Genomic DNA, 25918 nt, shown 5'->3' with positions numbered 1-25918 from the left:
AAAAGGGAGGAAGGGAGGAAGAAAGGAAGAATGATATAGAAAAGGGAGGAAGAAAGGAAGAATGATATAGAAAAGGGAGGGAAAGAAGGAAGGAATAGAAAAGGAGGGAGGGAGGGAGGGACAGAGGAAGGAAGGAAGATATAAAAAAGGGAAAGAAGGAAGGAAGATATAGAAAAGGGAGGGAGGGACAGAGGGAGGAAGGAAGCAAGGAAAAGTGGAGTGCCAGGTGAAAAGGGGGAGAACGCAGAGGACTCCTCCCATCAAAGCAGAGGCAGTTGGGAGTCCAAAAATGTAGGGCTTCCCCAAGGCCACAGGCCTCTGTGTGTGTTTGTGTTGGCGTGAAGTGCTTTGTTGGGGGACGATGGGCTTTGTTGTTGCTGGTTGCTACTTTGAAGGAGACCAGCAGAATCCAGGGCTCCTTTTTGGCAGAAAAAGCCAAAATCCCACGGACCAAACAGGGCTTTAAAAAGGGCCCAGCAGATCTCTTGGCACGAAGGGATCTTTGCCTGCACCCCCCTCTCTCTCTCTGTCACCCCCCCCAGCCCACCAGCTGTTTCCAAGGGACCCCAGCCTCCAGCCTCCTTTGCACTCCTTGAGTTAAGGGGCTCACTTCCCCCACCCCTCCGCAAGGGAGAGCCCCAGGTGGGCTTCTGGGCCCCCCACTCTTCTCTTCTTCTGGACTCACAGGGGCCCCTGCCTTCTGTCCCAGAGGACCAGGGCCCATCATCCCCAACCTAGGGCAACGCTCTACAACGCTCCCTTTGCTCAGGAGGCCCTTGCAGAGCAAGATTTCAGAAGGAAGCCTCATTTTAAAGCAGTGTTTCTCAACCTTGGAAGCTTGAAGATGGGGGGACTTCAACTCCCAGAATCCCCCAGCCAGCAACACTGGCTGGGGGTTTCTGGGAGTTGAAGTCCCCCCCATCTTCAAGCTTCCAAGGTTGAGAAACACTGCTTTAAAGCAAGGGAGAGGTGGGAAAATTCACGGGTGGGAGAGGTTTTTTGTGTGTGTGTAGAAAAAGAACAGAGAGCTATTGGAGAAGTGGGGGGGGGAGAGGGACCCTGACAGGGAGAGATGGGGAGATGAAAGCCTTATTGCAAATCGTTGCCCTTTTGCTGGGGGGCGGGGGGGGGGGCACACACAGATCCCGGTTGATATCAGAAAAAGGGGCATTGATTGTACTTCATTAGAGAGATCTATAAACGCTTTGAAGGGGCTGCTTTAAAAATAGAGCAGGTGGGGAGGGGGCAAAGGTGGGGAAGGGGATGGATGGGTGTGGGAGGGGGGGGGAGAAAGAATGCAAGGTGTCCTCTGCAGGGCTGGGGGTCTGCCAAACTCCAGAAACCTCCCCCCCCCGCTTTTTTTGGGAAAGAGGATTCAGAAAACTGGGGAGGGTCCTTGCTATTTCTCTCCTGGGAGGCCGGGAATTGTAAACTCCTATTTCCCCCCCCCTACAAACACACAAATCCATCAGGAAACTCCCAGCTCCCCCCCCCCCCCGCAAGATACAAGAATCTGGGGGCGCATTCCACGCGCATGTCTGTGTCTGTGGAGGGTGTGGGGGGGGCGCGTGGAAAAAGTTGGCACAAAACTTTCTGCGAAGAAACTCCCTTGTCCTCTCCCTCCCTCCCTCCCCCCATCGCGGACCCCTTTGTGGGGAAGGAAAAAAAAAACCCTTACCTTCCACCGCCAGCACCAGACAAATCCGGACCCAAAGGGGCCAGCAGGACTTCATCGCCCCGGCGACCCCCAAAACTTCATGCAGGGAACAAACCAGGATCAGCGGAAGTCAAAAAAAGAAAAAGAATCCCAGATAATCCAAGTTTTGGCGGAGACAAAAAAAAAAAAAGAAAGAAAAAAAAAAAAAAGAAAGAAAGCAGGCAGGGAAATCCTCCGAGCCCGATCGAGATCGGGAAAAATCCATCCAGGATCTTCCACGGCCAGAAGAGATTTTTTTTGTCCTTTTTCCTGTTTTACGCTGGACAAATTGGGGAGGGGGAGGCGGAGACCCCCGCCCCAGCGGAGGCTTTCAGGTGGGAACGGCGCCCCCAGCCCCGCCGCTCAGACGCGCCTCTTTCCCTGTCCCAGATGAGTTTCGGCGGGGGAGGACTTCGGGGAGACCCCTCCCCCGCTCCGCCTGCGACCCCCGGGACCGGCCCGCTCCGGACGGGGGGTCGGGGGTCGCGCTTTTTCTCCGGGGCGAAGAAGGAGTCCACCCCCCCAAGCAGGAAAAAGGGGAGGCGGTGGGGTGTTGGGACCCCCGTCCCGGCCAAGTTTCCCTGGTGGGGGGAGCGGGCGATCCGAGGAGCGCGATCCGCCCGTCCCGGCCCGAGACAAAGAATCCCGTGTCTGCGATCCGGCCGTTTCTCGCAAACCTGAAAGTCCGGAATGGCAGCGCTGCGAGCGGCGTCGGACAAAGGCGGCTCTCGGCGGCGGCGTCTGGCGGAGTTGGGCCAGTGCCAGCCTCCCCCACCCCCGGGGGAAAGGATGGGGGAAGTGGGGCGCCCCCCAAGTGGATCCGGATGAGGGTTTTTTTTTAGGGCGCCGGAGGGTCGCTGCCAGGAGCCCCTTCCCCAGCTTGGCTACCCTGGCTCGGCCTCGCCTCCCCGAAACTTTTCCCTCCCCTGGCAAAGAGGGGGAGGGGAGGGGAGGGGAAAGCAGCGCCCCACCTCCAGCCCCCACCGAGCGGACGGACCCTCCTCCCACCGAGCGCAGGAGGGGCGGCCCCCAAAACCTTCCCCGCGCGCTCTTTTCCCGGCCCCGATCTGGGGGTCATTTCTGAAGCCTGAAAAGCCCCCCACCCGTCCAGAGAGAAGTTGCGGGATTGGGAAAATCTCAGCTTTCCATTCCAAAGGAGGGGGGGGGCTTCTGCTTGCCCCCCCAAAGTGCTCCCCCCTTTCTTAGCATTGCAGGCGATGGAGCCCCCCCCCAAGCCAAGAAGGGGTCTTGTTTGTGACCCACAAACTTAGAAAGGTTCATTCACCAGCATTTAAGAAGCCCCCCCCCCGAGAGGAAGGGGCCCAAACCCCGAAAGCATCAAGGGCGCCCCCTGGCTGGCCGAAGGGCTCAGCTGCTCCCTACATTCTCCAAAGAACGCCCTCGTATCTACTACGCGGGGGGGTCAGGAGCTCGGGGTCCCGATTGCGGGGGGTGGGCTGGGGGGGAGGGTCCCGTCTCGGCCACCCCAAGACATGGCGAAGCCGGCGGTGTTTCGAGCGGGGGGGGGGGGTAGGGCTGAAGCCAAAAGGGAGACTCCTCGCGGCGGAGGACTCGCTGGCCGAGACACGCGTGGAACACGCGGGAAACAATCCAGGGCTGAGAGAACGTGGGAACGCGCCAGACGCCGACACGCAAAGAGGATGGAGAGCCGGAGGGACTTCTTTTGAACGTCTGGATGCAGATTCCAGGCATTGAGAGTTGAAGGGGGGCATTCTCCCAGTCTTTGCCGGAATCCGACAGAGTTCCCGGGATCCTGTAACACGTTCACACGCATTTTGTTCGTCGATCGGGAAGGCGGGGGGTGCGGGGAGTGGCAGGAAAGTACACACTGGTGATGAAAGCGGGACAGAAGCGAATCCCGCTGACCCTATCTCTTGGGGTGGGGTGGGGAAAACATGATTTCATTCTGACGTTACGGGAGTGCCCACGGAGGACTCGCAACCAGCCTTCCGGGCGTGGGAAGGGGCTTCCAAGCCATCTGGCAGAGCGATGGACCCATGGCTGGGAGGAGGGGCAGGAGACCGTGGGGAGCTTGGGGAAAAACAGGCGAGAGGAGAAACGCTGCGTTCCCACGACACGCTGAACCCGCGAGCCGGACTAAGAAAGCGTGCACGTGTCCCGAAAGCCCACGGCGGGGTTGGAAGGCTGATGTCCAGCCGGGGTCGGAGCAAGCTGCCCTGGCTAGTGGCGGGAGGGTTGGCCGTGAGAATCCGGCCTCGGGTGGGATGGGGGTGGCAGGGCAGCGTTGACCTGGGCGAGGCTGAGCTCCCGCGGCTTCCTGCCTGGCTCCGGCCGTCCTGATGAAGCCGCCCGGCCCTTTCCGCGCCAGGAGAGGGGGCCGGAAAGCCGCCCGGGTGGGGAGGGGGCCCGGAGCTGTCTCTGCTGGCAGAAGCCGGGCTCAGCGGTAGAGCGAGAGGACAGGAGACCCGCGGAACTTCCTGCCACTGGAGGTGGGGTGGGAGCAGGGCAAAAGTTTCCCTCTGCAGTTTTTGAGACCCCAAACGCTGGCAGCAGACGGGGCCATATACTGAGGCCAACCAGTCGTTCCTGTAAAAAAAAGTGACTTGTCTGGGCATACCTGGGTCTCAGATTCAAATTCAATGTTTTTAAATTTTATATATGTGTTTGTTTTATTTTTGGGCTGTGCACTGCCCTGAGTCCTTGGGAGAAGGGTGGTATAAAAATTAGATTAAATAAAGAAATAAAGAAATAAACCCAGATTACTCTCTGCCTATCGCAGCAGCCGCGTGTGAGAGTGCCCACGATATGCCCTCCCAATGTGCCTGCTGACTGGGGTTGCCTTTATTTATTTATTTATTTATTTATTTATTTATTTATTTATTTATTAGATTTCTATACCGCCCTACACCCGAAGGACTCAGGGTGGTGCCTTGATGCCCTCTCCTTCGGACCCTCCTGGAAAAGGCCCCAAACAGGCGCCGGTGGGAGGTGGGGGCCGAGAAATCAGAAGTTCACACCTGGCAGGAAGAAAGATGCCTTCACCTGCTGAATTTCGGCCCAGCTGTAATCTTGCTCATCTGGGCAAGACTAGAGGAGTGGAAAACAGTTGGGAGGGGGCTTATCTAGTCTGATTAGAAGTAACATGGCTGGGAGCACAGCCCTCCCTTGGCTTAGGCATAGGACTTGAACCCATGACCGGATTCTTAGTCCCTAATGGGCTCAGCCAATCAAAATAAAAACAATTCGGCCCATTTAAAACTGGTCATTTATTATTAATTTAGCTTATGTTGCCTACAGAGGTCATGCAATCACTGTTACACAGCACTTGTAAAATATTAAACATACAAAGATAAATAAGTTTCTCTGTGTGAGTGTGTGTATATGCAAGTCGAGGTGTGTGTGTATCATCATCATCATCATTTAATGACCCCGTAATCCAGGGGGGAAATCCAAAATTTTTCTCTACCGGTTCTGTGGGTGTGGCAGGGGAAGGATATTGCAAAATCCCCATTCCCTCCCCATTCTGGGGCCAGCCAGAGGTGGTTATTTGCCGCTTCTCCGAAACTACTCAAAATTTCCACTACCGGTTCTCCAGAACCTGTTAGAACCTGCTGGATTTCACCCCTGCCGTAACCCCTTGCGGGATGGAGTCTGGCCAACTGAGTGGGACTAGCAGAGTGTTTTTTAATGGCCGGATGCCTTTCCTGTCGCCAATGCTGAGTTTTGTTCAGCAGATATATTCTCATTGTGCCCAGAAAGAGAAATATCTGCCTCTACCTAGGATTGAACTCACAGCTTCATATATATATGTTTTCTGAGGTTTTCGCGGGTGTTTGTATGTAAATCTTTGGTTATTCGGGTTTTCTCCCGCGTAAAATTGGAGGTTTCTTGGCAACGTTTCGACGAAGTCTCATTTGTCATCTTCAGGCTGGTGTTCTCGGCTTCGTGCTTCTAGGAGCAATGTGAAGCACGAAGCCGAGAACACCAGCCTGAAGATGACGAATGAGACTTCGTCGAAACGTTGCCAAGAAACCTCCAATTTTACGCGGGAGAAAACCCGAATAACCAAAGACTTACATATATATACACATTTGTTAAATTTATACCATATTTCCCCAAAAATAAGACCCTGTCTTATATTTTTTTGAACCCTGAAATAAGCGCTTGGGCTTATTTTCAGGGAGGTCTTATTATTTTGGGGCACGTGGAGCAAGACGGGGATCCTCTTGCCGTCTTATCTGATTTCCACCTCTGTCTCCCTAACCCAAGGAAATGGTGTGCATGCCCTTAAATATTTTCGGGGAGGGCTTATTTTAGCGCATCCGCTCAAAAGCCCGATTGGGCTTATTATCTGGGGAGGTCTTATTTTCGGAGAAATAGGGTATATAAGGAACCTGAATGGTGCAGCAGACTAATGCTACTGTTAAAAGGTAGTATTTAGCTGCCAGCTGCCTGCAATTACTGCGAGTTCAATTCTCACCAGGCTCAAGGTTGACTCAGCCTTCCATCCTTCCGAGGTAGATTAAATGAGGACCCGGTTTGTGGGGGCAATAAGCTGACTTTGTATAAATATACAAAAGTATGAAGGCTATTGCTTAACGCCTTTTAAGCCACTCTGAGTCTCCGGAGAAGGGCGGCATATAAATCAAAATAAAATAAATAAAAATATATATAAATTTGTTAAATTTATGTTGCTAAGTGAGACATTTGTTACATTTATGTTGCTAAGCGAGACATTTTTGGGGGGGAGCAGGCCCACTGACAAACCCACATCTCTAGGGTCTTTGGGAAAACCAACAGAGTGGGAGGGGCTAATCATCCCTCTAGGGCAGGGGTCTCCAAACTTGGTCACTTAAAGACTTGTGGACTTCAACTCCCAGAATTTCCCAGCCAGCTCTTTCTTTTTTTAAACTGAAGTCAAGATATATTATGTCCACTGCATTCCCACCCTCTATTAAGAAAGTTACTGGAAGTTGAAATCAAACAGGTTTTAAAGTCACCCGGGTGTTAACTGAATTAAATAAATTCTGGAAAGGCATCAGAATTTATGTCAGGCCTGACTAAACTCTGCACGAGCTCAGAAACCCTCCTTTCTCCCGACAGTCATTTTGCTTTCTTCCTTTCTCCGTTAATTTATGTGTATGAAACCCCTGGCGTCTTTGCCTTCACCTCTTCCAGAATCCACTGGAAAAAAATATCCGGACATACATGATGGAAAGTCTCCGGGCCGGGAACTTGTGTGCCCCATAGCCAGATCGGGGTTATCTCTCTACCCAGCTGCAGACGCTCGCCTCCCACCCCCTTGGAGGTCAAGCATGGGGCAGGAAACAGAAGGGACTTGTTTGGGCTGGAAGCCTCGGTCACAAGCTGTGGGGCTGGGATTCAGTCCAGGGGGTGACCCACGGCGTCATTGTAAAGGGCAGTGTTGATTTGCTGTGGAATCAGGGGGAAGAGACTTGGGGGGGGTCTTTCCCTAGAGAAGGATGTCCGATCTTGCAGCTTTAAGTCCTGTGGACTTCGACTCCCAGAATTCCCCAGCCGGCGATGCTGGCTGGGGAATTCTGGGAATCAAAGTCCACAGGACTTAAAAGTTGTTAAGATTAGACACTCCAACACACTGGAGCCAAATTTTGAAAGTAAAGTCAGTCTTGGAAGATTGCTGTGAAATTTAAGTGTGTCTCTGAGCATGTACAGAGTGCCCTTAGTTTTAGTTTTATTAAATTTGTCCTTCCCAACTACAACAGCATCCTAAGAAGACCTAGAAGGACTTCAAAGCAGGCAAGCGGTTATCTGGACAACTAGTCCAGAATGCTTGAGCAGAGGGCTGGACTAGATGATCTCCAAGGTCCCTTCTATTCTATTCCGTTCCAATTCTGTGAAAGGAGGGGGGTCACCCTGGTGGGGTTCTAAGGGTCACTTAAACAGCAGGATTGCCATGTGACCTGGTTGTAGGAGTCCTCGAGTTACAACCATTCATTTAGTGACCGTACCACATTAAAATAGCGTGGAAAAAAGTGCCTCACACTTATGACCGCTTGCTGCAGCATCCAGAGAGATCAAAATTCGGGTGCTTGGCAGCCAGCATGCACTTATGACGGTTGCCGCATCCCGGGGTCACGTGTTCACCATTTGAGACTTTCCCAGCCCGCTTCTGATGAGCAAAGTCGATGGGGGAATTTGCTTAACGACCGTGTGATTCATTTAATAACCACAGCAATTCGGCTAACCAACGTGACGAGAACAAAGTCATAAAATGGGACCGAACTCACTTCACACAAATGCCTCACTTAGCAATGTAAATTTGGGGCTCCATTGTGGTCGTAATTCGAGGACTACCAGTAGGAGGTGCTTTGCCCGCCCAGTCCTGTCGTCAGCCCTCTGGGAAAATTTTCCCTGCACTTGGTTTCTGTGCAGGTTGCAAGGCCCGGGGGGCAGAGGGGGCACGATGAGGGACCTGCCCCATGGAGGGCAGCACCCAGTGGGCGCCTGAGCCTCTCTGCTCAGCCTCTTCACTGAAGGAGGAGCAGCTGGGAAGGGGGTGCAGCCCCCTTCAAATTGATTCCAGACCCAGAGTGCTGGGGGAGGGAGGCGGGGAGGGGGACAGAGGGAGAAACGGGGTCCCCAGCTGTCTAATTGGCGGGCTCCATACAAACCAACCTGTTTTGAATTAGGCTGAGCCCCTCCCCCTCCCTTCCAACACCCCAATAAATGACTCGCCTGCAGCCGGATTTTTCTTGGGGGGGGGCAGATGGGATGAGATATGGAGAAGGGTGAGGGGAGGAACTGGATCCAGGACACAGGGAGGGGTTGGGGGAGGGCTTGCCCGAAACGTCTGCCCAGATGTTCCTCATCTGTCAGCCATCTCTGCATGTTTGAAATATCTCCATTTATCTTTGCTCTGCAGCGATATTTAGAGCCCCCCCCCATGGATTTGGGGAAAGAGGGAGAAAGGAAGGAAGGGAGGGAGGGAGGGAGCCGTGAAGGCGTCAACGAGGACCCCCACCAGCTCCCTTTAGGGGTGGAGAGGAGAGGGCTGTCTGAGCTAGACAGTGGGATGCAACGCAGATCCTGCCCCCCTCCTCCTTTACTCCCTCTATCTCTCCTCCCTTCCCCAGTGTCCAGGTGCATTGCACTCCAAGCCCCATTATCCCCTGCCCACAAGTCCCATTATCCCCTGCCCACAAGACCCGCGTGGTCATCCTTTCTCCGAATGGACGACCTCGTTGGACCCCTGCGCCCCCTTCCCTCTGCGCGGGTCTTTCCCCAAACTTGGGAAATCTTTTGTTCCTCGCTTTTCGTGGCCCGGGGGGGGGGAGCGGGGGAAGGGATTCCTCAACCCGGGAAATCCCACCAGTAGAGCCGCCAGGCACGGTCGGGGGAAGTTCTGACTTGCGCCCGGACGGCCGCTCGTTGCGCGCCAGCAGAATCCGCGCCGGACGGGCGCTGTTGGCTTTGGCAGCGGCTGAAAGCGCCCAGGCTCGCCTCTGCCAGGATGGTGCGGGGGGGGGGGGGGCGTCTGCTCCTCCCAACTTCCACAAAGGGGGGACCTCGTCGGGAGGATGAGCTGCGGGGGGGGGGGGGGCGAAGGGAAGCCAGTCGGCGTGACATCATTCAGGATCCCGGTTGCGTCTGGATGGCGCTGCTCAACTTGAATTCCCAGAATCCCCCCCGACAGCAAACTTTGCATTAAGCCCTGGGGAGGGTCGGGCTGCACGTTTTGCACAGGAGACCCCGGCCCCGGCCGGTACGTCTTGTCGTGTCGATGTCTCGCGGGTGGTTGGGTGGGGGTCTCTCTGCAAATTGCGCGCGCGGCCCGACTGGCGAAGAACTGAGCCTCTGGAGCGCTGAGAACCCCCCCTCCCCGCCCATAACGCCCACCCTCCCGGTGCCACCCAAGCGCCCCCCTCCTCACCGCCGCTCAACTTTCCTTGGCTTTGGGAAGGGTGGGTGGGTTTCATTTTCCAGAATCCCCCTGCCAGCAACTCTTGTATTGAGCTCTGGGGTGGAGGGTGGAGGATGGAGGGTACCCTCTGCCCCACCCTGCCGATAAGGAGGATTTCCCCCCCACCCCGCTTTGATGCACGCAGACCCCCGCCAGTTCGTCTTTTCGTGTCAGTCTCGCGGGTGGGGGATGTACTCTGCAACTCGCGAAGAAATGAGCCGCGGGAACTCTTAGCCGCCCCCACCCCGACGCAGAGAGCCCCCGGTCCCACCCAAGAGGCCCCCCCCGCCGCCGCTCCCCTTTGATCCCGCTTTCCGCTGCAGTTGGCGAAGAACAATGAAGCGCGCAGACGAAGCCTTGGCAGCGGCGGAGGCATTTCCTCCCCTGGGGAGGGAAATGGGGGGGGAGAGAAGACCTCCTCCAGCAGCCCCGAAAGAATAGACTGCATGGCAGCCGGGCACGCGGGACCCCTCCTCCACCCACACCCACCCACCCATCCACCCGTGCACGAGAGGCGTCCTGTGCAAAGCTTCCTCGCCTTCGGCATCCTTCACATTGCCGGCTGGGGATGATGGGAGGTGCCGAGGGAGGGGTCTGCGTGGGGATTCCCCGCTCGGATCTTGGCAGAGCGATTTTTTTTTTCCTGCCCTGGGTCCTTCCAGGGACCAGGAACCGTGCACGGTCTGCAGCAGGGGGGGGGGCACCCCAGCCTTATCCAACCTGGAGTCCCATGCTCCACAACCAGCACGGTGGGAGCCTCCCAGGGAGCTCATGAGAAAGCGGCCCGGGCATTTGCTGCCTTTGCACGGCTTCCTCTTCAACGGAGCCTTTTTAAAATAAGAGTTTCTCAAACTTGGCGGCTTTAAAAGAGAGCGGACTTCAATTCCCAGAATTCAACCCAGGAGTGGCTGGATGGGGATTTCTGGGAATTGAAGTCGCCAAACTTAAAAGACGCGGCGTTCAATTTGGGGCAATCTCGCTTTCTAAATGCGCTGATAGAAATATAACATAATATACATAATATCATTTATGCATACATATATTTATATCTATATCAATATAGTAGATATTTGTACCAGCGCATTTACAAAACCGCGCCTACTGCGCAAGTGCGGCTCTTTTGCCCAGCCTCCGTGACGTATCCGGAAAACTCCCTCTGGCCCGCCTCTGCCGTGACGTCATTACGGCGTTCAGCGTCGCGTCCATAAAATACATCCCCTTCCTTGATGCCGCTCTAGGATTTGACGTCTCTGTAGCGGAAGCGCGCTCTTTGCCTCTCTCTCTCTCTCTCTCTCTCCTTCGCGGAAAGAATTCTTTCTGGGCTTCGCAACTCTATGGCCTCCCCAGCTTTTGAATAGGGCCCTTTCAGGTCGCCCGCCATCTTGGATGGGAAAGCGAGTCTTTGGAGGCGGCAAAGAGAAGCGGAGGAGCGCGACGGAGGAGAGGGGAGGGGAGGGGAAGGGGGAGCCTGGAAACTGCCGGCGGCAGCGGCGAAGGGGGAGCCTGGAAACCGGCCGCCCCGGGGAAAGCCAGGCTGCGGGCGGTTTGCAAGGCTTTGCGGGACTACAGCACCCATCAGCCGCGGCCGGCGCCGGGATCCCTGCAGCCGAGGGCCCGCCCAGGTCCCGCCATGGCCGGCGCGCTTCCCGCGGGGCCCCGGGAGAGCCTCCCTTGCGCGGCGCCCACCCCGCGGCCGCCCCCGTCGCCCTGCTGCAGCCCGGACCCCGCCGTGGCGCTCACCCCGGAGCGGAGCGGGGCGGCCAGGGGGGCAGGCGGCGGTGGCGGAGGCATCCTCCGGCGGGAAGAGCAGGAGAAGCCGCCCCCCAGACACGTAAGGAGGGACCCCTTTCCCCGAGCCTCTGCCCCACGCAGGGGGTGGGCTGGATGGCCTCGAGGGACCCTCCCAAGCCGAGGATGCTCCCCTTTGCTCTCCCCCGCCCGCAGGTCCGCTTTCGGATGGCAGAGCAGGAGGAGGCGGCGCCGAGGAAGGAGCCCCGGGGAGCCCCTGCCAGAAGCCGCTCCCCTCCCGCCCCCAACCGGCTGGCGGCTCCGCTGCCCCACAGCAGCCTGGCCCTGGGGGCGGAGGTGCGGGCCACGCGCCAGCAGGCCTTCGACGCCCGGCAGGCGGCGGAGCAACTGGTGCAGCGCTCCTTCGTGGCTCGCTGCGCCGCCGAAGCTCGCGTGGGCGAGGGTGAGTGGGGGAGCCCAAGGGAAATGGGGTTTTTTTTTTTCCCCCCTGCAGGGCCTTTTCCGTGGGGGCCCCAGTGCGGAAGGGAAATTTTCCCGTGGGGGGTGGGGTCCAGGCGAGGACTGGCTTTGGGGGCGCAGTAGGGCTGTGAGGACGGCAGCAGCCCCCACTGACTGGGTGGCGGTGGCGGTGAGACTCTCATTCCCATAATGCCCAGCCGCTGGGCGCTCTGGGAGTTGCAGTCTGGGAAGTCATGGGAAGCCGATTACAAGCAGTCCTCAATTTACGACCACCGTTGAGCCCCCAAATTTACACTGCTAAGCAAGACATGTTAACCGGATTTTGCCCCGTTTTACCTTTCTTGCCACGGTTGTTAAGTGAACCTCTGCAGTTGAGTCAGCCCCAGGGTTGTTAATGGAGTCTGGCTTCCCCGATTCACTTTGTGAGATCACATGACGGGTCAAAAGTTTGAGTCGGCTGCCAAGCGGTCCGGATTTTGATCCCGTGTCCAAGGGGAGGCTGCGATGGCCGCCAGGGTGCAAAATGACTTTTTCCAGTGCCTTTGTAACTTTGGTCGCTAAACGAAGCGTTGTACCTCGAGGGCCGCCTGTCTCGGTGCCATGGGGTCCATCTCAGGCTCTTCGATTTTCCAGGGCTGAACATCCCCCGGGAGCAGCAGCTCTACCGGGGCCTCATCAGCCTGCAGGTGCCGGCCGATGAAGTGCTCAGCTCCGCCGTGCAGGACAGACTTGCCCTCGTCCAGTACCAGCCCGGAGACAGAAAGGTGGGCCAGGGGTCCCAGGGAGGGAGCAGAGGGTTCCCCGGGGGAGGGGCTTTCCCCGCCATCCACCAGGTGAAGGTGGGCTCAGGGGGCGACCTTGCCCCCACCCACAAACACAACTTTTTCCCTGCCTTTGTTGTTGCAGGAGGCGGCTGGGGAAGGGCCCGACCTGATGGCCTTTTATAGGCCCCAGGAGCTGTTCACGGAGACCCCCTTCCTGGAGGTGGGGGGGCTGCCCCCCCTGAAGCTCCAGGCCCAGAGGCGCCACCCGGCCACCACCTTCCTCATGTACCGGAAGCTGCAGCAGTGGGCCAGCTGAGGGGCCCCCCCAACGTGGCTCTTTACACACAAGCACACAAGACACAATCACACCCTGTGACCTCCTGGACATAAACTCTGAGCTGCCGGCGGATGGTGTGGTTTTTTTTTTTTGCTTCGCTGCCGGAAGGATGAACACCCAAGTAGTGCAAGGGAGTCCTTGACTTACAACCGCAATGGAGCCCCATGTTCCCGTTGCTAAAGCAGGCCCTTCAGGCGAGTTTTGCCACAGTGAAGCCAATCGCTGTAGTTATGTGAGCCAGCCGGTCGTTCAGCGAGTCCAGATTTTCCCAGCTTGTCAGGAGGTTGCCAAAGGGAATCACGTGACACACACACACATACACCCCAAGGATGCTGCGACCGTCATAACTCTGAGTCGGAGGCCAAGCGTCTGAACTTTCATCAGGTGGCCACAGGGATGCTGCAACGGTCCTAAGTGTGAAAAGCGGTCGTAGGTCCTTTGAACGGTCACTAAATGAACTGCAGGCAGGGGGGCAGGTTTGCTGTTCAGGCAGAGCCCCTCGCAACTCCTCCCCTCCCTCCAGAGATTGGCACAGCAGCGGGTAATAATCTGTAGGTTTTATTTTTATATATATAATCAACTTTTTTTAAAAGATAAAACTCCGTTCAAACAAGATCACTTTAGTACTACAGGTGGTTTCTTTTGGGGGGGGGCTCTCTTCTTGGCCCTCCGAAAGGCAGGCAGCTGGGAGGAGGGAGGGGGGCCTTCTCACTGGGAGCGGCGAGGGGGTTGCAGCCAGTTATGTCCTCCTCCTTCCCCCATTGCCCAAAAAAAAAAGGGGGGGGACCTCACAGAGATCAGCTGAGCCCCCTGGAGACGGCCTCCTTCCCAATGAAGCCCACCCCCTTCCAGGCAGGAGGTGGGTTATGTGGTCCTTAGGAGCCAGGCGAGGCACAGCAGACACAAAAAACTTCCATCCGCTTCCATGTTGAGGGGTGGGGGGTAAAAGACCCCCCCCTCCTTTGTCCTCCCAGGGTTTGAATGAGCAGAGCCTGTTATGACCCCCCCCACCCCCAGATACCAAGCCTGGGTAGATCCTTTCTGCCTTGGAGGGGTGAAAGCAGCTCTGTTGGCTTTGCTGTGAGCTCCCAGGAGACGAGGCCCAATCCTGGGCAGGGCTGCCTTGCTTCTGCCTCAACCTCCCCACGCGTCCCGCACCCCATCAGAGGCTGTGCTGCAGGAGGGTCCCAGGAGAGCTGTGCTGCCCCTCCCACCCCCGTTTCTCAGGGGGGGGAGGGCTCTTGCCGAGGCCAGGCAGCTCCGAAATCCATCGCCCGCTTGTACCTGGCCGGCCCTTCTGCCTTTAGAGGACGCCAACATTCATCGGTGGGGGGCAGGGGGGGGGCTAGCCCAGCCGCCTCCAGCCCTGGAGAAGCAGCCGTGGCACATCAAGAAAAGAGGAGGGGGCAGCCTGGGAGGCAGCCGAGGTCTGGCGAGGAGGCTCCTCAATGCGTTCCGAGATGGCCCTTGCGGAAGAGATAGATGGGGCGCTGGAATCCTGGGGGAGAAAGAGCCGGGGGGGGACGGGGGGAGACGTTAGGGGCTTGTGTCCTGGTCAGTCATCATCCTGGCCTTCCTCGTTGCTTCTATTCAGGACCCTGATGGTCTCAAGGGGCCCAGGAAGCCTCTCCCAAGGGGGCAGCTGGGGCCAGGGAGACCCCAGGGGGCTTCTGAAGTCAGCAAGAGCTCTCTGGCCATGTTGGGGGGGGGGGAAGAGCCTGATGTACTTGGGCCAAGAGAGATTCCCCTCGGAACTCGGCTCCCCAGTGCCCACCCAGCACCTGCCCATCAACACTGCTGCCTCTGGCCGGTCCAGCCAAGACGCTGCCACCCAGGAAGGGCGTGGCTGCTGGCACCTCTGGGTGGCAATTCTGGAGGAGCCCAGCCCACGAAGGGCCTCCAAACGCCCCACATAATGCCGTTTTGTTTGAGGGGTGGGTGGCCCACCTCCACCCAATCACCTTTTGACGTGTTTCTGGGCATGGCCACCAACTCGTAGCTGGAGAAGCCCACTTCGGAGGAGGTCAGGTAGGAAGGGAACTGGTCAGGCTTCAGCTTAATCCGCTGGTAGTGCCTGGATATCGTTTCCTGGGGGGGAGGGGGGGGAGAGAAGGGGGGAGGATTTGCACCAGCAAGGAAGACGCCCCCTGCCCACTTCTGCAGGTGCCCCACAGTGGCAGACACGGGGCAAGAGGCAGCCCGCCCAGACTCTGACCCCGGCACGTGTAAAAGGCCCTCCTTCCCTCGCTCACCGTCAGGTTCTTCCTCTTCTTGTAGGAGGACCAGGCCTGGGGCTCCAGGATGAAGACCCCGCCGGGCCGCAGGTGGCGGTAGCTGCGCTTGAAGAGGCGCTTCAGCCCCTCGTCGCCCCAGTTGAGCTGCACCCACTTAGTGACGCTGAGGCAGAGGATCACGTCGTACTCCGGCTTCTGAGCTTCCAGCAGCTCATCCCGGTCCAGGACGTAGTTGCCCTGCCAAGGAAGCCGGACGGTTGGTCTGCTGCTGGACACGGGCTGGGCTCCAGCTGACCCACTCGGGGAGAGGCTCTGCCCCACAGGTCGCAGCCCCTCTCCTCCCCCCCCCAACGACTCTTCAGCGTCTCTGGGTGAGGCCGGGGCACTGAGCTCTTGCCCTCCCTGATGACAACAGAGGCCGGCCAGCACACTGAGGGAATCCTGCTCACCCAGTGAGGGCACCAAAGGGGGGGAGGGACAGACTCTGGCTCAACCCTAAGAGAGCTAGGCAGGGATAACCCCCCCCCCCCCACATGTGGGTTCTTGGGTCTTCATCCTGAGCGGGGCTGCGTCCCTCTAGGACAGAGGCCTCCAAGACTTGTGGACTTCCATTCCCAGAATCCCCTAGGCAGCTGGGGAATCCTGGGAGTTGAAGTCCACAAGCCTTAAAACTGCCAAGTTTGGAGACCTCCCCCCTCTTCTCTTGATGGGGAAGGGGCAGCGGTGGCCACCAAGGCCTTTGCCCAACTGCTGCACTCATCCCTGGATAGGGCACCCTGCGCTCGGCCCCTGGTAGCCGCCTCTCATCCGGATGACCGCCAAGCATTCTCTCTGAGGCTGCCCTTGAAGACTGCTCCGGAAGCTTCAGCAGCAGGGGCTCTCACGGGCATCCCCCCCCCCAACCCTTCTGCTTTGGGGGCTGCATCAGAGGCCACCAGGAGGTCTTGGGGCCCCACGGAAGTGCTGGTTATTGTCTGTGGGGCCTTTCTGGGATGGGACTGGCCTCTCTCCCCCTCCAGTGGATTCTGCCCACCCTGCAAGGTCTGGCAGAGCCAGCATCAGGCCTTGGGCCCCTCCCCCCATACAGACCGTCCTTGACTTTTGACAACTATTCTTGCCAGAAATCACTGCAGTTGTTAAAGTTAGTGAGACCGTTGTTAAGCGAACCCAGCTTCCCCGTTGACTTTGCTTGTCAGGTGCTGGCAAAAGGGCACCACGTGACTCCCAGGAGTCCCTGCGACAGTCCTGAGTGCCTGCCAGTTGCGGAGCATCCAAATTTTGATCAGGTGACCATGGAGAGGCTGCAACGGTGAAACCCTGTCCTAAGCCCCTTTCTTCAAGGCCACTGTAACTTCAAACGGTCACTAAGCAAACTTAAGTAAGCCGAGGACTCACCTCCTTTGGTCGGGATGCCTGTCCGTTGGGAGGGCGCTGGCTCTGCCCTCCCCCAGAGGTGGCGTGGCCTGTGGGCTGAGCCATTTTCCCCCTTTTATACATGTCATCGTTTGCTGGCTTTCAGCTGCTTTCCACCTGCAGGCTACGGAGTGGACAGCCTCCAGGTGGTTTGTTCCCGGACGTCTCTTCACCAAACTAGGTAACATCTTCAGCAGGCCTTTGAGTAAAAGTCACCCGAAGTCCTGCTGAAGATCTTTTCTAAGCTTGGTAAGGAAACATCTGGAAGCACAAAGGCAACAAGCCAGTGCCAGAATCTACCACCTGAGCTGTGAGATAGTCTTCTCTCCTGCAGATGTCTCCCTTGAGGGACGCTCTCTCCCTGGGAGGGGAGGTCACGGAGAGCTCAGCCACCCACCCACCCACCCACTGGGAGAATGCGGCTGCCCACCAGGGAGCCATGAACTAAGAGGGCCCCTGCTGAGGGAGCCCACCAAGACTGCAAGGCCTTGGCCCTCCACGCACGGCCTTGAGAGACCGATTGGGGAAGGCGCCTCAAGGGAGGAGGGAGACGTCTTTGCAACCTTGAAGCCAGCCCAGCTGCAAGGGCTCCAGCTGTGCTCCCATTCCCCCTCGCTGGCCAGTCTGCAACTCTCAGCCTTGGGCTGCAGAGCCAGGAAGCCCAGCACGGAGGGAGGGAGGGGGAGATCAGCCACACCAAAAGGAAAGGGCAGAAGGGGCTACATCTTCCCTAAGCACAACAGGCCAGCCACAAGGATCAGGCCACACTCAGGCCTGAGGCTTGGCAGGGCCATGAGCCAGCATCGAAGGGGTCATCCTAGGCTCATTATGAAGCCGGGGGCTTTCTCCCCCACCCCACCCCATTCCCCAAGGGCTGCCCTTCTCTGCCCTCTGCCTTTAGGCTCACTGGGCAGAAGCCCCTGTAGGTAGCCAGACTCCCACCTACAAGATAGTACAAGATTACTTGTGCTGAGAAGGCCCACAATACAGGTCATCCCCCACTTACTTCATTTAGTGACTGTTCAAAGTTACAACTGAAATTTTTCAGGCACTGAAAAAAGTGACTCAGGACCGCTTTTCATACTTGCAACCGTTGCGGCATCCCCTTGATTAAAATTCAGGCGCAATGCAACCGACTCCTATTTATGACGGTTGCGGTGCCCCCAGGGCCACACGATCCACTTTGGCGACCTTCTGACAGGCCGAGTCAAGCCGGATTCACTTACCACGTTACTAACTCTACAAGCGCAGTGATGCACTTCACCGTTTGGCAAGAAAAGTCATAGTCATAAAATGGGGCAAAATTGAAGAAATGTTTCACTTGGCAACATGAATTTTGGCCTCCATTGTGCTGGGAGGATTACCTGTAACAGAATCCTGTAAATCTGACTGGACTGTGCTCCTCTCCCTTTCTTAAATGTTCAGTGAATTATGATTTGGGTGTTAAAACATGTCAGTCCCACCCACCCCAGTAATCGGTTCCTGCCTATCTTGGCCAAGGTTATCCTCCCCCCCCCCCAAAAAAAAAGCTCCTCTGGCTCATCTTCAGGTTCTGATCCAGGCCAGCAGATGTCCAGAGACAAGGAAACCCCACAGCGGTTGGGGTGGGGTGGGGAGTGGGGGAGGAGAGCGCATTTTCTGGGCTCAGGACCGCTCTAAGGGTAAACCAGCTTGGGGGGGGGAGCTTTAATCTCTCCCTCCGAACAGAATCTGCCTCTTTCCCAGAGCTGGTACCGAGTGTCCCTGGGGCCCCTCCCCCCAATTTATGCAGGGAGCTCTAGGGGGCCCAATTCTGGGGGCTGGGCTCCCCTTCCAAATTTCTCCAAACCCTTGGTCGACAGGAAGAAGTAGAATACAACACACTCACTGCCTTCGGACTGGAAAGAAGCAGACCTCCCCCTCTCCCCCCCTTTCCCAAGCTTCATCCCCCCTCCCCAAATCCTCACAAGGCCCCTTCCCCAGCTGCCCTGCAGATGCTGTGGGGGGGGGATCTTTACAGCAGCCTCCCCAGCCTTCCTTTGAGGCAGGATTTTTCTTCTTCCTCCCCCTGGCCATCAGAAGAGCCACCTGACCCTGTCGGTTATGGGAGGGTGCCACCAATTCCCTCCACTGACCCTTCTCCCTCCCAGCTCCTCCATGGCCCCCCTCTTTTCATGGACCGGGGAGAACCTGATCAGAGATGACCAAGGACTCCCACCCACCCTCGGCCACCCTTACTTCTTACACAGGGGAGTGCCTGCCGTAGAATGGGCGAGGGCCCCTCCACACACTGGGCAGCTGAAGGAGTTTTCAGTGGGGGCAATGGGATCAAAGGGGAGGAGTCCAGCTAATTCATTTAGCAGCAGTCAAGAGTCCCCCCCCTGGAAAAGCACAGCTCTCCCACCTGTGCCACACAAAACCTGAGCGCCAGGGCTGCAGGGCAGGGGGCTGGAGTAGTGGCAGCCCAAAGGAATCCCACCTGGCCCGGGGGGGGGGGGGGGGAGGGACTCTCACTCACCTTGACAAAGATCACATTGTTAGGGAAGACCGTTGCATCAACCCCATCCTGGGGCACTGTGGGTGCAGCAATCGGACCCCGGCTGGCCGTGAGAGAGGCAGGAAAGGTTTTCTTGGCTGGGGGAACCCCTTCCCTCTCGCCGTGACTGTCCTGGGGCCGCTGCTGCTGTTCTTCCTGCATCTCCTCTGAGAGGTAGTGCCGGATATTCTGGCGGGCCGAATGAATTAGGGCCCCATCAATGTCCAGCCCCACCATTCGGGCCGGGCCCCACTTCTTGGCCAAACTCAAAGTCAGGTGGCCCACATTGCAGCCGATGTCCAGCACCTCTCGGCCCTGGAACCACTCGGGCTTCATGGCCCGCAGCCGAACGTCCTCGCAGTTGGGGTTGCGGTAGCCATAGTACTTGCAGTAGTTGCCGTACTGGAACTTGTTGCGCGAGGCCCGGCGAGGCTGCGGCTGATGCATGGAGGCCGCCTGGGGGTGACGGCTGCGGGGGGGCAGGCTCGGCCCCGGCTCGGGGCTGCTCCGTCCAGGCTGCTCGCAGGCCCCGTGCTGCCGGCTGCCCCCTTCGGATTTGCTACAAGTCCTGCGCCTTTTGCGGTGGTGGTGGTGATGGTGGTGGTGGTGGCGACTCCCGGCACTTACCGAAGAGGAAGAGGCGATGGAGGTGCTCCTGGAGGCCGGCTGGACTGGGGGCTGTTCCCCGCCCTCCGGCAGCAGGGGAGAGACCACCTCGTCCCTGCAGTTGATGGCGGTGTTGAGTTCGTAGGGCTGCGGGGTGGCCCCGTTGCAGGCCTTCTGGCAAGACCTGCAGGAGGAAGAGGAAGAGGAGGAAGGCGGGGCGGCGGCCGTGGGGAGGGCAACGGCGGCAGCGGCGGGGGGCTTCCCGGCCCCCTCCGAGCCCCCCACGGCCCGCTGGTTCCCCCGGTGGCGGTGCCGCTTGCGCCCGGCCTTGAGCGGGGAGGCCAGCACCGGCGGGTCCTCCTGGGCGGCGTTGAGGCTGAGCGGGTCGGTGATGTCCTTGGGGATGAGGATCTCCACGGGGTCCCGCCCTTTGGCCGGCAGAGGCGACGACTTGGGGGTCTCGGCGTTGAGCGCCTGGTTCACCTCCTCGTCCAGGAGGCTGTTGAGGTTCAGCGGGTCGAAGATGTTGCCGCCCAGCAGGAACTCCGAGGGAAGCACCGGGTCGCACTCCGAGTTCACCCGGCGGCGCCGCTTGAAGGCCGGAGGCTTGAAGCCCCCGACGTGGCAGCTGTTGCGCCGCTTCCCTCCGCCGGCGCCGGCGCCCGGGGCCCTCGGGGGCGCCTGGAAGCCGTTGCGGGGCCGCTGGAGCTGCTCGGAGGCCGTCTCCTCACGGCGCTGGGGGTCTTCGGCTGCCGGCGGCCCCTCAGGCGCCTCGTCCTCGGCCGGGGCCTTCAGCAACGGCGGCGGCGGCGCCGGGACGAGGAAGGTCTCCTTGTCCGTGGCCATCTCGATCATGCCTGGCCGGGAGAACCGGCTGCGGGCCCGGCAAACCGCCGCCGCCTCGCTCGGTTCCTCACGGCTGTAGCCGCCTCAGTCGGCGCTCCGCTCCGCCCCGCCCCTCGACGGGCTGCTCCTCCTACGCCTGCGCCGTGCGGACGCGCGCTCGAGCGCCGCCCCGGCAGCCCCCGCGCGGCGCAGCCGCGGTGCTCCTCTCCCGCTCGCGTCAGAGCCCGGCGCGCACGCGCCGAGAGGTTCCCCGCCCGTCGCTCGCGACGCATGCGCGCACGCCCCGCAACACCGCCGGAGGAAGAGCGCTCCGCGCCTACCGCTTTCCCGCGATGGCACGCTCCCCCTGCGACTGTGATTTATATACGCGAAGGGCGGGGCCGAAGGGAAACGCGCCCCCTTTTCGCAGCGTCGGCCAATCGGTGGTCGCCATCGTCGCCACACGCGTGGACGGGCAGCCAATAGGAATCTTCTCTACGGGGCGTTCAAGAAGCCACCTCCCCCTCTTGCTCCCGCCTCCTTTACCCCTTTTCGACCAGTAGGGGAAGTGGTGTACCGAGTCTTTAACCAATCAGCTGCCGAGATCGTTTTCTCGAAAGTGTGGGCGAGGGTCCTTGTTTGCTGAGGGCGGGGCGTATCACGTGCCCGTGAAAGTGTTTCTTCGGTCCAAAGCTTACGTTCCGTCTAGGAAAATGTTTACTATTTTTATTAAGGGTGGCTATAATGAAAAAATAATTCTCAATTGTAGAATATAAAGGTGGCAGCAGGACCAACTAAGTCTCCTAAGGCTTCTAGTCCTCTTTGCGGGCGTTAATTTAAGTCTCCAAAGCGGATTCTCCACGTCTCTTAAGGAGAAACTTGCTTGTGGCTGCAGGGACGGAGGTTTGCATCGTAAACCCATGTAAACAACAGCAGCAGCAAAGGGCTCCCAATATGGGCAGTTGTGGGAGGATCACGTGACCTGGCTTCCCGAAGGAGAGCGCGCTTGCAAAGCCTCCTGGTACTTGTAGTTTCCCAGAGCGCAGGATATACACTCTGCACATGTGCGAAAGGCGACACCCCCCCCTTCCTGCCTTTAGGAAAGCCAATTTAAGCGCGTGCGTGTAATAAATCCGCCCCCTCCCCAATAGATTTAGGATTTTCGGGTTTTGTTCTTTGCATTGGCTGGGTGCACGCATTGGACTGCAAACCCCATTATCCACAGCCAACACCGCCTTTGCACTAGATCTGTGGAAGATGGGGAGCTGTAGTCGGAAACGCCCACAGCCATCCGCTCTCTCGCTACTTCCCGGTATGTTTTAGCGTGACTTGCACCCTCTTGCTCGCCTCCAGATACGCAACCACAACGTAAATCGCTTCCGGGCGTTGGAGTGTCTCTGCAAGCCCAGATTTTGGAGATTGACGGGCTTGCTTGGTGCAAAGCAAACTCGCCCCCTTTTTTGCAACGTATTGTATCGATCCAAGCTAAACGCCCCCCTTTCCCTCCCCCCACAGACCTCCTAACTGCCCTTTGTTGTTCGGGATCTTTTGCAGCCCCAATTAGGCGCAGAGGCTGAACCTCTCGCCGTCTACCAAAGCTGTGCAGCTGTCTCAGTGGGCGAGTGATTGCAAACATCAGGCGGCCAACCGCCTTCCCGTAATGGAAAGAGGTTGCAAAAGGGCGGAATTTTCCTGAGCCACGGCGGCAAACTCGCAACTTGCACCGCGGACGGCGGCGGCGACAGCCGTTCTGGTCCCCGATGTTCAGCCGGTCTCTCCTGCGCATGCGCGACGCGCGAGCCTGCGGCACAACAAGCGGGTCCCGGGCATTCCATGACTCAGTGCTAGAGTAGCGCGAGAGGGACACGCCCCCTTCGAGGGCAGCGGAGACCCGGATGTGCGGAGCCCGCGTGCTGGGGAGTGCGCCTGCGCATTAGGGGCAGAAACGGGGGCGCGCGCTTCTCGCCTGCTGGGGTTGTGGGGTTTTTTTTTTTACCTCAGTTTACGCGCAAACCAATTTTTTTTTAAGTTTTTAAAAAACTGAGGTAACGTTGAGCTTTATTAAAGCAAACAAGGCGAAGTTTGTCCTTGTGGGAGAAATGTGAAACAAAAGCCCCGCTTCTGTCCACCTCGCGCTTTTTTTTTCTTTTTTTACCTCACGAAAAAAATGCTGAGGCGAGAAAAAGCATTGAGGTGCCAGGTTTGCTTTGTCATGGATACCACAGCCTCGAAAATCCACATTAAAATCCCCTCTGTCGCACAGGAGAGGGCTTTAATTCTTAAATTTCACAGCATTTCCTTTGCCGACAAAATGCCAGTAAAAGCAGTAGAAAAAAGGATGGGCATTCTGAGGCCCCACAGGCACTTTTTAAATCTCAAAATGAGCCTCCATGTCAAGATTCCTTGGGTTCAGCTGCAAATGTGGCTTTTTCTCGCTGGTGTTTTAACAAGGAGTCCCTCCCTGGCTATGTTTATATTATATATTTAATTTTTATCTATTTATTTCACCTCTGTGTGAGTTCTTCTCACCAAAATTTAGTCAGAAATTGAGCCAACAGAAAACTAGGAAGACGCAACCTTTTGTTCCAAGCTGAGAAAATGCTTCATCCTCAAAAAAGATCCATTTAGTCCTTTAGTAGCCCCAAGATAATCTCTCTTGATCTCCTTTTTTGTGAGAAGATCCCTCAGAGATCTTATGAGGAGAAAACTATTGGTAGAGATTGGAATGAGCAGGAGAAAATGGTAGCAAAAAAACCCAAAAAAGTTTGCCTTAAAAAAAATAAACTTTTCATCTGGATGGCTTCCTTAGTACCCGCTTAAGGTATCTGGTGTCCTGGGTTTAAATGATAAATATTCTACTTTGAAGGTTTGTTTTTTTTAGGCAAACTTTTTCTGTTACCATTTTTGTCCTGCTCATTCCAATCTCTACCAATAGTTTTCCCCTCAAAAGATCTCTGAGGGATCTAGTGTGTTGTGCTGCGGGTCTCAATCCTCCTGCCCTATTTCATTTAAAAATCTACATGAAGCCATTGAGTGTGAGGGCATGGTATGATTTCAGACGTCATCAGTAAACAGATTTTTATTTATTTATCAGATTAATACTCTACCCATCTCATCTAAGAGACTGCAGTTTACAATACAGGTGTTCCTCAACCTACAATAGATCATTTAATGACAGTTCAAAGTTACAACGGCACTGAAAAAAGTGACTTATGATTATTTTTCATACTTATGAAGCGCTCCCATGATCATGTGATCAAAATTCAGCTGCTCCGTGACTGATTTGTATTTATGATGATTGCAGTGTCCCAATGTCACGGGATCCCATTTTGCACCCTTCTGATGAACAAAGTCAATGGGGAAGCCAGATTCACTTAACAACCGGGTTACTAACTGAAGTGATTCACCTAATAACAAAGGCAAAGGTCATAAAATGGGACAAAACTCATTTAACAAATGTCTCACCTAACAACAGAAATTTTGGGCTCAATCGTAGTCATAAATCAAGGACTATCTGTAAAAATATACAGTACTACCCTAACCCTATAAAAACCATTGTTAACAAGATAAAAACAGAATGAAGAACGAGATTAAAATGAAGATGTTAAAAGAGGTGGGAAGAGTGCCACCCAAATCTAGGATTATGCTATGATCCATAGAAAGAGCTGATCTGAAATTTAGGAGTCCTTTTCGATTCTTAACTCCAAGGAGTTAGAATTTCTAAGCCAATCTGACTGTATAACTGTTATCCATCTCTTCTAAACGAATCTTAACCTATGGGAGTATGAAGGATCAGATGATGGAATGTATGTACAGATGAGGACCTGGGAATCAGAGGAAGGGTCATATGTGGAGACAGGACCCAGGTGTGGATGTCATGGACATGAGAGTGAGGAATATGAATTCTGATAAAATATTTCCTCTTGTCTTCATTTCTTTGCCTTACAACAAGAGCTTTGCTCCTTCCTGTCTTCTCTCTTTATTTGGAGGGGGGTCGTGGGGGTGCTGCCTCAGACAAAGATTTAAAAGTGCTTTTATTCTTCTCTGCAGAAGAAGGCGGGGGAGTGGGGGTTCTGCCTTGAGACAAAACTGTTCTTTTATTCTGCTCTGTAATAGGAAGGTGGGGGCTGCACAGCCGTAGCGAAGCAAAAGCTAGTACCTTACCTGTTAGAAAACCACTAGCCAGGATATTAGGAACAAAAATAGCTTGCTGATAAGAAAAACCACATAGTTGGCACACTTTGCAAGATACCTGTGACCTGGGGTGAAAAACAGGTGATGTGACATTTAGCTATTTAGCATAATAAGCATAAAGGTTTAGGGGGCTGAAATCCAAATAACCAATATTATCTGTTATGCATGCATTATTAGGGGAAGGACAAAGGGTTAGATGTGATCATCCTCTGATTATAAAAATTGCTGTAAGATTGTGATCGGGGCCCTTGGTTAGCGTTCAAACCAGGGTCCTTATATCTAGATATCAAAATTATAATTATATAAGTATAATTTTGTATCAAACCTTGTGTTGGATAACTCATCGGCTTCGACACCAAGCAAAAGCCCAATTTTGGGGACAACAGGTATTTTCTTTCAAAGGAAATGTTTTAAAAATCGTCCTTCGAAAGAACAGTATAGAAAACGGTACATTCTTTTTATTAAACTCCATCACTGTCAGAATCTGATGGCTTTTGCTTGGTTGTTCTTGTTTTCTGCTTGGATGATCTGAATGCCTTATGGGGCACTAAACCATGGCATCAACCAATAGGGCACTTGCAATATTTTTTTTCTGATGTATCCCCTTCCTCTCTTGTGTAGTTTGTGATTGAGACAGGCTTAAGCTGACCGTATTTATGCTAGTGTTAAAGTATTATTTTTCCCCTTATTCTGACATCGCAAAAAGGGCAGCTTCAGTGTGTTAAAATCTGTTCCAATTGAGCATCCCTTACCTACAAGGAAAGTTGGGAGGGCAGTGATGGGAAATGGGCAGGAGGAGGACTAGGCGGGGCGGGGAGTTGGACTAGATGACTCACAAGGTCCCTTCCAATTCTGTTATTCTGAGGATTGGAAATGGAGACATGAAATTTAAGGCTGACAGGAATCACCCCATTCAGCTCCTAAAACAACCACCTCTCTACTTTTCCAATATGTTCATCAGTCTGTCACAGTTCTCTGTCGCTGCAGATGTGACACACTTGGAGATGTACCGCCATATGGTGAAGAGACGATGTTTATTAACAGACTTTATTGTGGTGATATTACATAATTAAATCTAGATATAGTGTAGTATGCATAGAGTGAAAGAAAGGAAAATCTGGGGGAATTTCCCCGTGTGTTCAGATAGTGGGATGGCAGGTTCCTTTTTTTTAAAAAGTGGCATAAATAACAGGCACTTGGCC

The 25918-nt window shown here is 55.8% G+C and overlaps 3 protein-coding genes across 3 annotated transcripts in view; 1 reads left to right on the top strand and 2 right to left on the bottom strand.

The window, feature by feature from the left end:
• The window catches only part of EPHB4 (EPH receptor B4), a 39384-nt gene extending 37644 nt beyond the window's left edge, over positions 1 to 1740 (bottom strand). The window contains exon 1 of the mRNA XM_070954640.1: positions 1679 to 1740. Coding sequence (XP_070810741.1) covers positions 1679 to 1733 — 55 coding nt within the window. The 5' untranslated portion in view covers positions 1734 to 1740. The remainder of the gene's footprint in view (positions 1 to 1678) is intronic.
• Positions 1741 to 11144: 9404 nt separating this feature from the next.
• Positions 11145 to 13487, top strand: PPP1R35 (protein phosphatase 1 regulatory subunit 35). The gene is made up of 4 exons (XM_070954725.1): positions 11145 to 11451; positions 11565 to 11811; positions 12462 to 12592; positions 12735 to 13487. The coding sequence occupies exons 1-4, from the start codon at positions 11251 to 11253 to the stop codon at positions 12906 to 12908; spliced, it is 753 nt and encodes a 250-aa protein (XP_070810826.1). The 5' UTR covers positions 11145 to 11250; the 3' UTR covers positions 12909 to 13487.
• Positions 13472 to 20862, bottom strand: MEPCE (methylphosphate capping enzyme). Its single transcript, XM_070954670.1, has 4 exons — positions 19074 to 20862; positions 15182 to 15400; positions 14891 to 15017; positions 13472 to 14427 (listed from the first exon to the last, which is right to left on the bottom strand). The coding sequence occupies exons 1-4, from the start codon at positions 20550 to 20552 to the stop codon at positions 14375 to 14377; spliced, it is 1878 nt and encodes a 625-aa protein (XP_070810771.1). The 5' UTR covers positions 20553 to 20862; the 3' UTR covers positions 13472 to 14374.
• Positions 20863 to 25918: the final 5056 nt, after the last annotated feature.

The sequence above is a fragment of the Pituophis catenifer genome, unplaced genomic scaffold (genome assembly GCF_029215685.1).
Source record: "Pituophis catenifer annectens isolate HBS135680 unplaced genomic scaffold, rPitCat1.0.hap2 SCAF_15, whole genome shotgun sequence".
NCBI classification, from domain to species: Eukaryota; Metazoa; Chordata; class Lepidosauria; order Squamata; family Colubridae; genus Pituophis; species Pituophis catenifer.
This window is presented reverse-complemented; position numbering and strand designations above follow the sequence as displayed.